We start from the raw sequence: 15027 nt of genomic DNA on the forward strand, positions 1-15027 counted from the left end.
TTTCATCCCTTATGTACGCTGGAGGCAAATCATAAAATGCTTTACCACAAACATCACTAACTTGTACAAGATCAGTCACTATACTAGTGTTTATAGTCTCTTCCAAATTAATGGTTTTTAACACAACTTGAGTTTGTTTACATCTGAGTTTCAGATGATATGAAATCTCATTGTTAAAAAATAACACACCCGAGCCATTATCTACGAAGGCATAGGTTGAAACTATATCGTCATTCACTTTTGGTTTTAGGCAGATAGGAACAATTGCCATTAAAGGGTTTCCACCCATAATTTCAGCTTTAACACAACCTGAAGTTATTTTGTAGTTCGTATTATCAATACTTTTCTTGACACTGGTTTCACTATTATTATTAAAGTTTTTCCTGTCCCTTGCAGGATCATGCATAACAGTTTGGTGAGTTCTCGTACACTTGTCACATTTTGACCATTCAGGATTTGGACATGTATCCTTCATATGACCAGGATTTAGGCATGCATAACACAAACCAAGTTTTCTTACTGACATATCACGATCAGATTGAGTGATTCCAGCAAATCGTCTACACTGCAATAAAGAATGATACGTTTGCTGTCCACAATAAAGGCATGGCGACTTTGCTGCTAGATTTTCACGTTTCGTACCATGTTGTACCACAGGTTGAATGTTTGTTGCGTTCACTCTCCTTTGTGGGATTTTTGGTTGAACGCTGAATGACTGATAATTTGATCTCTGTTGGTAACCCAATCCACTAACTCTCGGATCGTTCTCGTTCCTTGATAAAACACCCACAAAGTTTTCAAAGTCAATTAAAGTAGGAGAACGATTCTCCTTTTCACGGAGTCGACCAACTTCCGAAATCCACTTTTGTTGTATGGCTATAGGCAGTTTACTACACAATGTCTTAATAAATTCAAAACCATCAAGAAAGTTCATGTCTTTATTATTTTGTTTTGAATTAACACAATTGGTTAAGAATATTGAAAACTTTCTTAACCCCACTTTATCACCATTCTGAATTTTCGACCAATGTTCAGCTTTTGATGCAAATGCAGAGGCTATGAGTTGCGAATTACCATAGTCCCTGTCTAACAGTCTTCTTGCTTCACGATACGCATCAACAGGCGGTTCTATCAAAGGGCAGAATTTGATCAGTTCGTGTGCTTCACCCTTTGTGTATTTTAACATAAATTCTAAAAGTCTGGCAGGGTCACTAGTGTTCCGTTCAATAATAAATTGAAAATTCTTCACAAATGTTTGATAAGATAACACATCAGTTCCATCAAAATAATGTAATTCCTGACTAGGAAGTACTTGGTCCCTCTGATTTTCAACAAGTTTAGCCAATATATCGGATATGTCAACATTATTCACAGCCGTTTTAGGGCAAATATCAGAACTCACAGGGATTTCCGGTTCAATATTCACACAACTTTCAGGTTCAGTCACATGATTAGAAACACTGCTGGGAGAATGTTCAGGAATTATAGGTTTTTGTTTCAATGTTAGTTCTGAATCTGACACTCTACTTTTATTTTCTAACACTGTTGCTATTTCTGTTGCTGCTTTAAGTTGTGCTCGCAGACGTATTTCTTTTTGTTTTCTGTTGATTTCTTCCATGGCTCGTTGCATTTCAAGTTTTTGTTTTTCTAGTTGATTGGACTCTTCCAAAGCAAACAATTCCTCTTTTAGTTTAATTGCACGCATTTTGGCTCTAGAGGCTGAAGAAATTTTACTCCCTTTACTACTAATATTCGAGATACTATCTTCGGGATTCACAGTGGGTTTATCATCAACCATAGACATAGTACCGGCCCCATGTGGCGCACGTGCTGCTGTCACTTGTTCGTCATGAATACCGGCCCCGTGCAGGCCAGTCGGCCTGTCGTCATTCTCAGTTACTTCAATGTCATTTTGTATCACATCATCGGAAATCAATCCAGGATCCGAGACAGTTTCACGACTAGAATTTGTACTTACAATTTCTATGTGTGGCTCCAAGACAGGCGGAGGAGGGGTTATGTTTCCCGCTTCACGTTTCTTCATTCCAGACATCAGAAAAACACAAATTAATGTCACAAAAGTGAAAGTCGCACAACACGATGTTTTCATCGAAATGTCAATTTCAGATGTTTTCTACTTGATTATGTGGATGCCGAGCTGGTGAAGACTAGTTCGATGAAGTTCACCCCACTAAATTATTCACATGACACCGCTACAAATCTAAGCTAGTCCCTTTTCAGCATATCGTTACATACGCGCGTCACCGCTTTGATAAAACCCTATGATGTGTCCATAAGAAATATGAAACTGCAACATAACAACTATTTATTCACCATCACATTAGTTATTTCACAAAGGTTCACTGGTTACAAGTCATATTCTGATAGATACATACATAGATAATCTTAGCGTTTTGGCTCGTGTTAACTTGCGGTAGAAAACAGTACGCTGTCACCAGCTCACATCACGCACTTTCATCTTTACTTTCATCGCACATGTTCACAACATCCGCTCGGTTGCTAAGCAACTGACTCGATTTTCAAGACACTAGATACTATCCTACAATATGCAATTAGACTCGATTAACTCACATTTAACTTAATATACTGCATGTATGCACAGACACATTATATTGCCATATGTAGATTTTGAACATTACAATTATTACCTGTGACATCTATTGATAGGTATAGACGATAAAATCTTCTACATACCTTACCACCATGTATAACTGTTGATGGATCTACAACATTTCCAACAGATTTCGACATTTTCTTTCCTTTTTCATCAGTCGTAAAACCATGAACTATTAATTGTCTAGAAAAGATAAAAGTTATGGCTATATTGAATTACTTACTTTGTACAGAACAAATAATACAAGCTTGATTTAAATGGACAGATTCCTGTAAAATTCAAACTATAGTGATGTAGTTAACGGGTTAATATTATTGTTTTTATTGTAGCTAGGACCTGGTGTAGTTAGTGAGTTAGTTAAAGGGTTAATATTGTTTTATTGTAGCTAGCCTGATGTAGTTATATGGTTTGATAGTGGTACTTCCTGGGCTACAGTTCTTGGCTGACAGGGAAAAGGTCCAATTTGTTTATGATGCACACTTTACTAGAAACTACAATAATTGATAATAAAAATCTGTAAAATACACACATATAAAAGTGGGAGATCTCCTGAACTCAAGAAAAACAAAATCTGTTGGCAAGAGGTATTAAATGGAATAGCGTTTCGGTCTAGTCAAGCTTCATCAGATACATAAATTCTGTTTTTCTTAAGTCTGGGGTAATCTTTCACTCTTATGTTCTACAGTTTTTCCTGATTCGCCCAGGCTTCAATAGATACCCAAGAAAATAGATTCTATACAGAATTCTTCCACCTGCCAAACTACACAGTTTTTTGTAGTTTTTCACCAGCATGTGAAACTTACTTGTAAGGTGGTTTATTATTTACAGTATGTGTAATATACAGCATCTGTAATATACAGCATGTATAATATACAGCGTGTATAATATACAGCATGTGTAATATACAGTATGTGTAATATACAGCATGTATATTAAAACTTACTTGTAAGGTGGCTTATTATTTACAGCAATACTAGTTAACAATGATGTCTGAAACCATCCACCAAACTGATCTAAACCTTCTAAATATACATCAGCTACATTATCTACATCTATAAATATAACAATTAATCTATATACATCAGCTATAATATCTATAAATATAACAATTAATTTATATACATCAGCTACTTTTATCTATAAATATAACAATTAATTTATATACATCAGCTACATTTATCTATAAATATAACAATTACTTTATTAAATACAACAAATGACAAGCATAGCTCTTTTGGAAATGAAATGTGGTTTAACATCCTACTTTTCTGCACCAACTGGTATAAAGAAGATAGCCATGCGCCATGCAGTGTACCATAAGGGACATTTTACCCAGACAGTGGAGCTACTACCTTGTCTTTATTTAATTCTAACTAAGGTTATATTCATGTGTACGCCAACATGTACACAGGATCTTGGTTTTCCATCCCATTCAAACAATTAGACACTGATCCTTACCAGTTCCTCCGTTCAGCACCACTGGCAAGAGGGAATCACATTCGAAAATACAAGGAGCATAGAGCCTTACATCTTGCCCAGCCTTACAATCTGTATTATCGAAAATCCAGTAGACGTGGTACAAGGGTTAATCAGCGAACTGGATGTATGAGATGTGTTGTTGACGTTTGGGAAAGTAGGACGAGGGGAAATGTGTAGGGAGTGAAGTGCTGTAAAGGGATAGTTAGATGTATTATGAATGGTTAGAGTGGCTGTGGTGTTACGGTGAAATACTATGCTGCCACCGTAACACCACAGCTTTATGATTTGTTAGACAGGAGTGATGTAATGGGTGTCAACAACTGGGTATGCTGGTACCGTCGCAACGTAGCCATGAAATATATATTGTGGGGGGGAAGGGCGGAAACGGAAAAATATACAATGTTGACAGTATGTGCCAGACATGAGGCTGCGCAGACCGAGCGGCAGCTCGATAGGGAGTGTGTGCGAGGGTCACCCTCACAAAAAATTTTTTTTTTAAATTTCAGGTTTCTGTAAGCAGTGAAAACACTATTTTGGCATTGTTTGCGGGGTTAAACCTAAAAATCACATTAATACACCTATTGCACGATATTGTGAAACTAGCTGACGAAGACAGCTCGGGCGGCGATTGTTCGACTCGGGGCTGCTCTGTCAGTATCTAACAAACGCATTTAGTTCGCGTACAACTTTTAAAAACCGAATGTCAGTATGGTATTTCTCACATAATTGGTTATCGCAAAAACAGAGTAAACTGAAAGCGAGTAATCTCGACTCAAACCTATAGTCTATAGCCTACTTACTACACTCGTCTTCCTATATTATTGTTTGTGATAAGCCTGCGCCGCAAAAAGAGGTCTCGCCTTTTATTATTAGTATAATGACTTCCTCATGTGCGGCAGGTTAGTTTGCTTCTAAAAACACTGTTTTCCGTTCCAAAAAATACAAAAGTAATTTTCTACCAGATGACCATGGTTCTTTTCACCGAGACTAGATAATTTCTCTCGGTGTAAGGATATAGCTATGGATAAGTTCATACAAGGTCAATAAATCCGCGGTCACTTCGGGTCACACTGTTGAGAAAATAAACCGATGGGTTTGTTTAGTAGCAAATCGAGCGTGAATCAACTGAGTTTGTACTGAAAAATTTTTGAGTGATATGTATGAACTGTCTTCACACATTCGGTTTATAATTAGCGATACACAGGTACAGTGGCAAGTGTTGTACTTCACAGACTGTTTACCTCCGAACTACCTCCGCACGAAATCCCCGATTTGGGTACTTGTTAAAAGAAAAAGAAATAGTACCTGTGCGCATGCCAGTAAAAAAAAAACTAAGAGTTTGTGCATAAAAATGCCCGAACGTACCAGGCGCCAGGTCATCCAGATATGTGAAGCTGTTTATAGTCTATAGCTTTACCTTTTAGAACTGTAGCCCAGGAAGTACCACTATCAAACCATATATCTAATATATCTTCCCCTTTCACTAACTCATTAACTACATCAGGCCCTAGCTACAAATAAAAACAATATTAACCCTTTAACTACATCACTAACTACATCAGGCCCTAGCTACAAATAAAAACAATATCAACCCTTAAATAATAATCCTTTAAATACTCAATGATCAGGTCCTAGCTACAATAAAAAAATATTTTAACCCTTTAACTACATCACTAACTAAATCTGGCCCTAGCTACAATAAAAACAATAATATTAACCTTTTAATGCTTGGTACATGTAAATATTGACTATCTTGGTTCTCTGAAAGAATTAGAGGAAAGTGATGTGTGGTGACCCACAGAAAACCCACAAGGTTAGACAGGTGACTCTATAACTTGCAATGTAGAAGCCTTTGATTGAAATCCCACTACTTGCCTCAATGACAAGTAACTCGGCTACCCAACTCCCCCCATAAATTACAGACCTTATAAATATGATAGAAGGTAGAAAGGTTTTTCCATCTATTTGTGGAGATCATATGTGATTCAGGGGATTTTATCGCGATAAACTGAACCAGAAAAGGGTGTTTAAGAATATTGTAGTATTTTGGACGAACCTGTTCTAACAGAGAATGTGGTAATAATTCTGTAACAGGCCAACTCCACCAAATATCACTACCATGATTCCTGATTAAACCACAGATATGTTCTATACTTTCTCTGTAATAAAACACATGATTCCATAGAAAACATGATAGAAAGCCAATATAATTAAAGGCATAACACTAGAGCAGTGGTTCCCAGAGTTTTAGGGGGAATACCCCACCTCTTCACCTCAAAATATTTGTGGTCCCCTTGGTCATTTTTTAGTTTACAGATTACACCATCATTAAAGCAAGACAAACAAGAATTTCAATGCAAAGCTAATAGACGCCTTTCTGCCAACCATCATTAAAATTTGTTTTTTTACTGCTGTTGAGCGGGGGATTTTTAAATATCCATTTATGTCAACTCTCTCTGTTGGCATCATCATTTGATCCAGAAGCTACACCGATCTGCTGGCCTGTCCAGCCTCTCCTACTCTTTTAAGGAAGTGTTGCCGTTCCCCCTCTCATTTCCTGTTAAAATAATAATTATGGACAACAATTACTTGCCACTTTAATATTGCCACATTTCAACAATTAGTAATCTCCTGTCATTATCAAGCACAAGGTAAGCATAAAGATATCTTCAATTGTGTATGAAATATGCTCCGAAAAACAAAACAGAGGGGTCTGATGGAGCCCAATTCATTACCCATCCCTTAAAATCATGCAAGATAAAAAAATAAGAATTACTTTGTTATCACTGGATCTCCCGTTTGTTTGTTGTAAAATACAGGAAATGGAACACCCCACACTCGTTGTCGAGATATACACCAATATGGCCGTGTCTGTAGCTGATTAATCATTCCATTTTCCGACGTTTTCGGAATAATTTCCACATCTTTTAAACATTCCTGAAATATGTGTTAAACCCGCTAATCGTCATTTGAAAATTTGAGACAATATCTAATTTTTCACGGATTAATCCATGCTTCAGATTTAATTCAGATAATAAAACAAAAATAAATGAAATGAAATGAGATGTGGTTTAACGTCCTACTGTTCTGCTCTGAGTGGGCTAATGAAGACGGGCATATGCAATACAGTGTACTATGAGGGAAATTTTGTATGGACAGTGGCACTACGACCTACTCTTATATCAAATTACAACTGCCAAGGGATCTTTTGCATGCATGCCAATGCATACAAGGGACTTTGGTTTTCCGTCCCATCAGAATGACTAGACAGCTGTCCTTGCCAGGTCCTCCGTCCTGCACCACTGACAAGGGGAAACCACGTCGGAAAATTCTGATGAACTTTCTCGGCCAATGCAGGGGAAAAAAAAAACAATTATCAATGGTATATACTATCCTGGCTTGGATTTAATCAGATTAAAATGAAGCCTATCAAAAGATTCTTTCCAACAGTTGATGATGGCACTGGCCTTGTTTATATTTGGATGATTCTGAATTTTGTGAAATTTTTAGTTCATCATATCTATGTAAATACAGAATGAAATTAATCAGTCAGAATATTCAATGATGAAACACATTCGTCTGTGTTTTTTGGAAGCAAACCTGTCAATTATCCCATCAATGTCACAAACCAATATCGCCCCCACCCCCAGATCTCTCTATCTGGCACTGCCACTACAGCAGTACAATCAAAAAATTTATTTTCAATATCTAGTCATAGGCGTACGGGCTCAATGAATGTTAGGGGACCAATATAGCCTACTCTTACTAGAATCCCAAACAATCAATCGATCGTCGTGGGGTGTGGGGGCCTCAGGCTCCCCGAGAAAATTTTGAAAATTTAACCGCTGCATATGTGTTTTTCTGTTATTCTAGCCCATGAGTAAAGCAACTTCAAAGTTTCCAATCGTTTTGTAACCGAAATCCTACTCTATGCCGACTTGAATTCCAACCATCTAATCGGACTGTTGCAGTTGCATTCACAAATAATAATCGATGGCCCGAAAAATGTCACACAAAGTAGAGTGGCTCCAGACAAAATGTTTTAATCCATAGTCAATTCAGTACAGATTCGTTGTATTAGTGTTTTATTTTGCCAACTAGATGAAAAAATAATTTTTGTTTTCACTTTACTTGTCTGCCCAAAAAGTCAGATTGCCCGAAAGTTAGGGGGGGTCTGCCCCCGTACGCCTATGCATCTAGTTAAGTCAAAACTTACAAGAGCTCTTTTTTTGACTATATTAGTGTTGATAAACCATTGTTTACTGGCTCTGGTTATAACTGGTAATTTAGTCCGCCAATCATACGGATAACTGTGGACATAATCCTCTACATGGAGTAGATTATCCTTTAATAAATCAATCACTGAAAATAGACAACTTACAGCTTTTACTGGCTATCAGTTAAAAGATGTATATGCATTGAAGATTTTGCTTTGTGAAAATATGACTTTTTTACTAGTTTTGTTGATATATTTAAAGGAATAGATAATAAGATCAATATATACTTTCTCGCAAGCATGCTGTCCCTGGCCTGCCCTTAGGAGCTGAAGTCACAGGGATTGTTCAACCTTGGGAACATATCTATTTATTTTGAAAGTAATCTAGTGTGTCAAGAAAATATCTAAAGGTGGTCCTTTGGTTGAAATATATCAATAAATTTAGAAGTCCAAAATACATAAAAATAAAGTTTCATCCTGACAACAAATAGCAATAATTTGCACAGGACTTGACAGTCCCACGAAGACTCACGTAAAAGAATGATCAAACCTCATATTAACAGGTGCTCTACAAATAACTATATAATAATCACCTGTTTGATCAGCATCTATACCAATAGTTTTACCATATAAATTATCACCTGCTGATTTCATATATCTACCATCTTCATCTACTTTACATTCCTACAATTATAGATATGTGATATAATTACTGACTTTACATTCCTACAATTATAGATATGTGATATAATTACTGACTTTACATTCCTACAATTATAGACATGTGATAGAATTACTGACATTACACTCCTACAATTATAGATATGTGATATAATTACTGACTTTACACTCCTACAATTGTAAACATCTTATTCAAGAAAACTTAAAAGAAATATTTTAAGAATCCAGCCATTTCCATTGATCAAGGGTTAAATTTTGAACAATGATTTTAGTGCTCATCCAATGAAAAATCAGCAATTTTAAATTATTTTAGGAATAAGGATCCTGGCACCCTAAGTGAATTAATGAAACAATGTTATGATAGTACAGAGCAGACAGGACCTAGTTCTATCTTAAGAAATGAAATGAAATGGGGTTTAAGATCCTACCGTTCTGCACCAACTGGGCTAATGAAGATAGGCATACGCCATACAGTGTACTATGAGGGAAATCTTGCCTGGACAGTGGCACTACAGCCTACTCTTATATCGAATTTTAACTGTCAAGGGATCTTTTATGTACACACCAATGTGTACACAAGACTTGGTTTTTGTCTTATATGGTGTCCCTTGCCAGACCCTCTGTCCTGCACCACTGACAAGGGGGAACCCTGCCAGAAAATCCTGATGAACTTTCTTGATCAACACAGGGATTGAACACAGGACCTCTAGGTTAGCGAGTCAACGTCTTACTCACTGAGCCACCATAGCTCCCTTCTATCTTTAAGATTATAAAATTTGTACATACCACAGGAAGTTTGTGCTTTACGGCAATCTGAAAATCATCATGACCATGAGCAGGTGCGGTGTGAACCAATCCAGTTCCTTTACCAGATGTCACATGATCAGCTGATATAAAACTCAGATTCTGATTGGTTAATGGTTGTTTGTACATGATACCTTTCAAATCTTTGCCTGAGAATTGAAATTAAAATTTGACTTTTAATTAAAATTCATGGCAATACAGGGATGGGGGCGCCGAGTGGTTTAGATCATATGATATACACTGAATCAACTGGTTTGTTTTTTTATGCTAGGCTTGTATGTTACAAGAATTATGGCTGCTTGCCTAAACCTGCAGGTTTTTTTGGTGTAGTCTGGGTTCTTCCAGCTATGAAGGTCACCTTGCGCGCAAAATGAACTAGCTGGTGTTGAGTGAACATTAAAGTCATTCTCCCTTATTTTCCCTTCATTCCCCGCTCACTCTCACAGAGGGAGCGACAAATCATGATATCAATTTGATTTAAAAGATCCATCAATCAATTCTGGACATACTGGGCCACATTAGTCTTATTTGCAGACATCAGAAAACTTGAAAGGGGGCTTTCAAAACATTGAACGGTTCAGATTTTTATCTTGTATTCAAGAAGTAATCTTTACAATTATTAAGATGTCTGTATCAATTTATTAAACATACCATCTACAACAGCTAATGATGTCAGTGATTGATCGAGGATGCTTCTTAGTTTTTCACTGAATGCAGCCTCACATAAATAAACTTCACCATTTACAACATGTTCCATGAGTTCATATCTAAAATAAAAATATTTCAAAAACTTGCTGTGAATTGACTTTTAATTTGTCTCCCGAAAAATCAAGAATGCATGCAACAAATTCATTAAGAAATAGAAATCCCAACACACCATGATTGTGACAAATAGCTCATGACGGGATGCGAGTGTGCAACCTTCAATGTGGATGACATAATCACTGTCCAGTTAGCCATATGGATGCCCTACTAGTTAAATACCAATAAACAATATTAACCGGCTTCATTCACAAACACATATATACAAATTGCTATAATTCAATCCACAGACAACATACCTTGTCTTTTTGATAGTTGGTGCTAAACAAAAATGAAATGAAATGAAATGGGGTTTAACGTCCTACTGTTCTGCTCCTACTGGGCTATTGAAGATGGGCTATCATAAAGCTTTTCCGAGCAGAAATGAAACCTCCTAGCTCTGACTTGGCTAATGAATACGAGCATACGCCATGCAGTGTGCTATGAGGGAAATTTTGCCCGGACAGTGGTGCTACGGCCTACTCTTACATCGAATTCCAACTGCCAAGTGAAGTTAATCACTTCCACAAATGTGATATTCAAGTTTAACACTCACCAACTACAAGACCAAGGGTGTAGTCTGTAGACAGCCGATGGGTCATTATAAACAACCAAGGCTGACTTTTGTCTTGTACCAAAATCACCCTCATTAAACATTCCTGAATTTAACCCCATGAATAGTGAGAAATAGGGATTAAGCACTGCATTGCATGTGCCGATTGAATCAGAAAATATCTCAAGCAACTATGACAGCTGATACACCCACATTCTGTATCACCAGATTGTAATTCTTGACTAATCATTAATAATTTATTTTCTGTGAAGTTTTAAAAATAATTGATGTTTATTTTCTTACTTGATGTTATGATTATAACAGACAGCTTGATTAAATGGTAACGTCCATGGTGTTGTAGTCCATATCACAGCATATACAGGTTTATCTATAAATAAAACATTAAAGTACAATGAATGATCCCTGGAAGTTAAATATGGTTTATAATCTTACATTTCTGTACTAACCAAGCAAATGAAGATGTGCATTATAGTACAATGAATGATCCCTGGAAATTATAATAAAAAAAAAAAAAAAAAAAAGTATTGTTTAATGTCTTACTTTTCTGTACCAATCAGGCAAATTTTTCCTTGAGAGTAGTGCTATGACCTTCTATTATAACAATAATAATTGTCTATCTATATAGCGCAATATCCATGCATGAGCATTCTCAACGCACAGAGGGAGGGGGGTGGGCGGTGGTCTAGTGATTTAATGTGTACGTGACAAGGAGTAGGGTCACCTGTCCACTCTCGTGTGTTTTCTCCAGGTCCTCCAGTTTCCTCCCACTGCTAAAGACCCCTACGTGAAAGGGAATTATTGAAATAAAATTGAATTATATGTTAGTTCCAAAATGACCTAGTTTGTGTCCCGTGGCTGTTAATCTCTCTGTCCCTCCCTCTCCCTTTCCCTCTCTATCCAAAAAAGTTTTAATTCTGGATCTAATTAACGTGCTACCAATGGTAAACACAGGTCAACATTTACGATAGCAAGGGTAATAACTCTGTAAACAGATTTAGATGACCCACAATCCTAAGTTTTGAGAAGGTGCAATTTCAGGGATCCAAAATGACCCAAACAACTTCAAAGAAAAATCTCAAAAACTATAAACCTAACCTGGACCCTAACCATAACCAGGTACATGTAGCTCCTATTAGCACCAGATAGCACCTCTGTGACCTTTACCCTCTGTGCACCCTTCACATACCTACCTGTAATAGTTCTGATTGTATCTGGTATCTCTGATAACAAAAACTTGACATAAACAGATTTACTGACATGTTGGTTATTATATTCTAATTCAGACTCGGCTAAAGCTGTCCTGTAATAAAATACATAAATATATATATTACATTCTGATAACTTATTCAAAATAGATAATGAACAGTCACTCCTTTTTTCCCCCATCGTGCTAGCGTCATACGCAGTATAATCACTGCCCACATTCTCTTTTCTCCTCTATTTCTTCTTTCAAGGCCATTCAAATAATAAACATAGACATGGATTGTCAATCCAATTGATCTGACTAGCTGCTAAGTTAGCTTTCTTAACCCTATAATCACTGTCCATAAATTCAGCAGAGAGAGAGAGAGAGCAATGGAGTTTAACGTCCACTCGACACAAACTAGGTCAGTTCGGGACTAACATATGGTTTAATTTTATTTCACTAATTCGCTTGCGCATAGGGGTCTTTAGCAGTGGGAGGAAACCGGAAGACCCGGAGAAAACCCACAAGGTTGGACAGGCGACCCTACTCCTTGTCACGTACAACCGAAATTCAGCAGAGAAACTTTTAAAAAATAATGAACTCTCAAGCTGTAGATAATGTAGAAATTGTGAATGATGATGGAAGCAGGTATCAACGTATAATATACACATTAACGGTTGAAATATAAACTAGAACTAAGATTTAAATCTATATTTTGATCACAATGTTAAAGATACATTATGGAAGATCAGATACAGAGCTGGCAGTTCTCACTAAAGTAGTTAAAAACTAGAAAATATAAAGGGAATATGCTGAAAATTTCAGTCAAATTTCTCCACTTTAAACCAAAATATTTAGGCCTAGCCTCGGACATCATTACTAAAGTCAGTACAATAAAAAACATAGTCTTGATTATCCATTTTTTGATTTAATCAACAATGAGTGATGAGCAGCAGATAAGATTTAAATCCAGTGAAAATCCAACACATAAGATGGCATCGAGAGTTAATTAAGGTCTTTTCATGTTAATAAATGTCTAATTAATAGTTTATATAATATTTCAGACCTAAAGAAAGAGCTGCGATAGGGAGATTTAGCTCTTGCATAATACTTTATCAATATATAACATACCTAGATGACGGAGACCAGTAGACTGGCATATAATCTCGATACACAAATCCCTGAAAACAACAAAAGATCAAGACTACAAATGGGATAAGGGTGTCTTTGTAAAGGATTGGTTGCCAAGCAACAAACTATACATCCACAACAGCAAAGTTATCCAAGCAGTCCATAATGGTTGTCACATTGCGAATCTTTAGGTAATTAAAAAGCAACAAATCTATACAGTATAATATTACTGATGATTTGACAAGATTCTATGACATAATCAAGGGAAATAATTCTTCAAGTTATTATAAGAAATTGCTGATATTTAATGGACTTTTTTGTTTCACTAATGTAAACAAAATATATAAATCGTAGAAGGATCATATAGTAACTACAATCTGTAGAGTTTCCACATGAAATTCTAGACGACGGACAACCCTTTGAAAATAAAGTTATAATTTACTATTAACTGATGTACCAGTAATTATCTTGTATAAATTTTTACCTTATCAAACATTTTATAGAGAACTTCTAGTTGAGTTGCCTGATATTCAGGATCTAAAGTTACGTAACATTTTTCCCAGTCGGCCATGATGCCCCATTGTTTAAATGATTCTTTCTGGGTTTGAATCACTTTAACAGCAAAATCCTTGGCTTTAAAATTCAAAAAGAAATACAAAATAAAAATCTCACATCTTATAAAATTTACATATATGTCTGGTTTCAAATTGTCCTACACTTTCAATTTAAGTCATTTGCATTTTGCAGAAAATAACAAATTTTTCCTGACTTAATCTACGATAAAAAAAATAAAAATAGGAAGGGTAATTAATCCCCTGATTCAATGGTATACAAAAAAGGCATATGAAAAGAGTTCAGTGAAGATTACTGGTGGCTATCCTATCTCGTTTATGCCAAAAGTTGACAATTTTCAATTAATCATATCTACGTAAATATGAAACAGAACTGAACCATTTTTGGGCTGATATGGGATTCAACTTTTACAATATCATAGTTTGCAAGTGATTCTTCAATCCCTCAAATGACATTCAGAGATTTATAATAAAAAGCTATTATACCTTTCTTTCTAATTTCTAACGGTTCCATTTTCTTGTGGTCTGATTTGCCTTTTTCTAATGCTTTAAGTTCAATGGGTAAACCATGACAATCCCATCCAGGTACATAGTGTATCTTATAACCTTGTAATAATTTATAACGATTAACTATATCTTTCAATATCTGTAAAATAAATATTTGTAAAATAAATATCATTTTGAAGATTCGTAAAAAAAATATCATTTATAAATATTCATCCATTCACTTGACTTGATTTGATATAAATATCATTTATAATGTCCGTAAAATAAATATTTATCCATTCCCTTGATTTGATATACATGTATATACGTTTGATGTTTATTACTTGAAATCACTGTGTAATTTATGTGTCCCATTGTCTGCAGGTTTTTCTAATGGGTTGTTTGTGTGTAGTGCGGTCCTCCTGCACTTACTATTTGAAAAACTGTCAATACATATCATTT

General features: G+C 35.9%; 1 protein-coding gene across 1 annotated transcript in view; it reads right to left on the reverse strand.

The window, feature by feature from the left end:
- Window positions 1-15027, reverse strand: part of LOC126821933 (isoleucine--tRNA ligase, mitochondrial) — a 31412-nt gene that overhangs the window by 14529 nt on the left and 1856 nt on the right. Inside the window, exons 3-16 of the mRNA XM_056100990.1 lie at window positions 14566-14725; window positions 13992-14140; window positions 13508-13557; window positions 12381-12490; window positions 11473-11557; window positions 10467-10582; window positions 9798-9964; window positions 8924-9014; window positions 8331-8476; window positions 6891-7051; window positions 6171-6273; window positions 5532-5625; window positions 3579-3687; window positions 2716-2818 (exon numbers count right to left, since the gene is read on the reverse strand). Coding sequence (XP_055956965.1) covers window positions 2716-2818; window positions 3579-3687; window positions 5532-5625; window positions 6171-6273; window positions 6891-7051; window positions 8331-8476; window positions 8924-9014; window positions 9798-9964; window positions 10467-10582; window positions 11473-11557; window positions 12381-12490; window positions 13508-13557; window positions 13992-14140; window positions 14566-14725 — 1644 coding nt within the window. The remainder of the gene's footprint in view (window positions 1-2715; window positions 2819-3578; window positions 3688-5531; window positions 5626-6170; window positions 6274-6890; window positions 7052-8330; window positions 8477-8923; window positions 9015-9797; window positions 9965-10466; window positions 10583-11472; window positions 11558-12380; window positions 12491-13507; window positions 13558-13991; window positions 14141-14565; window positions 14726-15027) is intronic.

This window comes from Patella vulgata, chromosome 5 (assembly GCF_932274485.2).
Source record: "Patella vulgata chromosome 5, xgPatVulg1.2, whole genome shotgun sequence".
In the NCBI taxonomy this organism is placed as follows: domain Eukaryota; kingdom Metazoa; phylum Mollusca; class Gastropoda; family Patellidae; genus Patella; species Patella vulgata.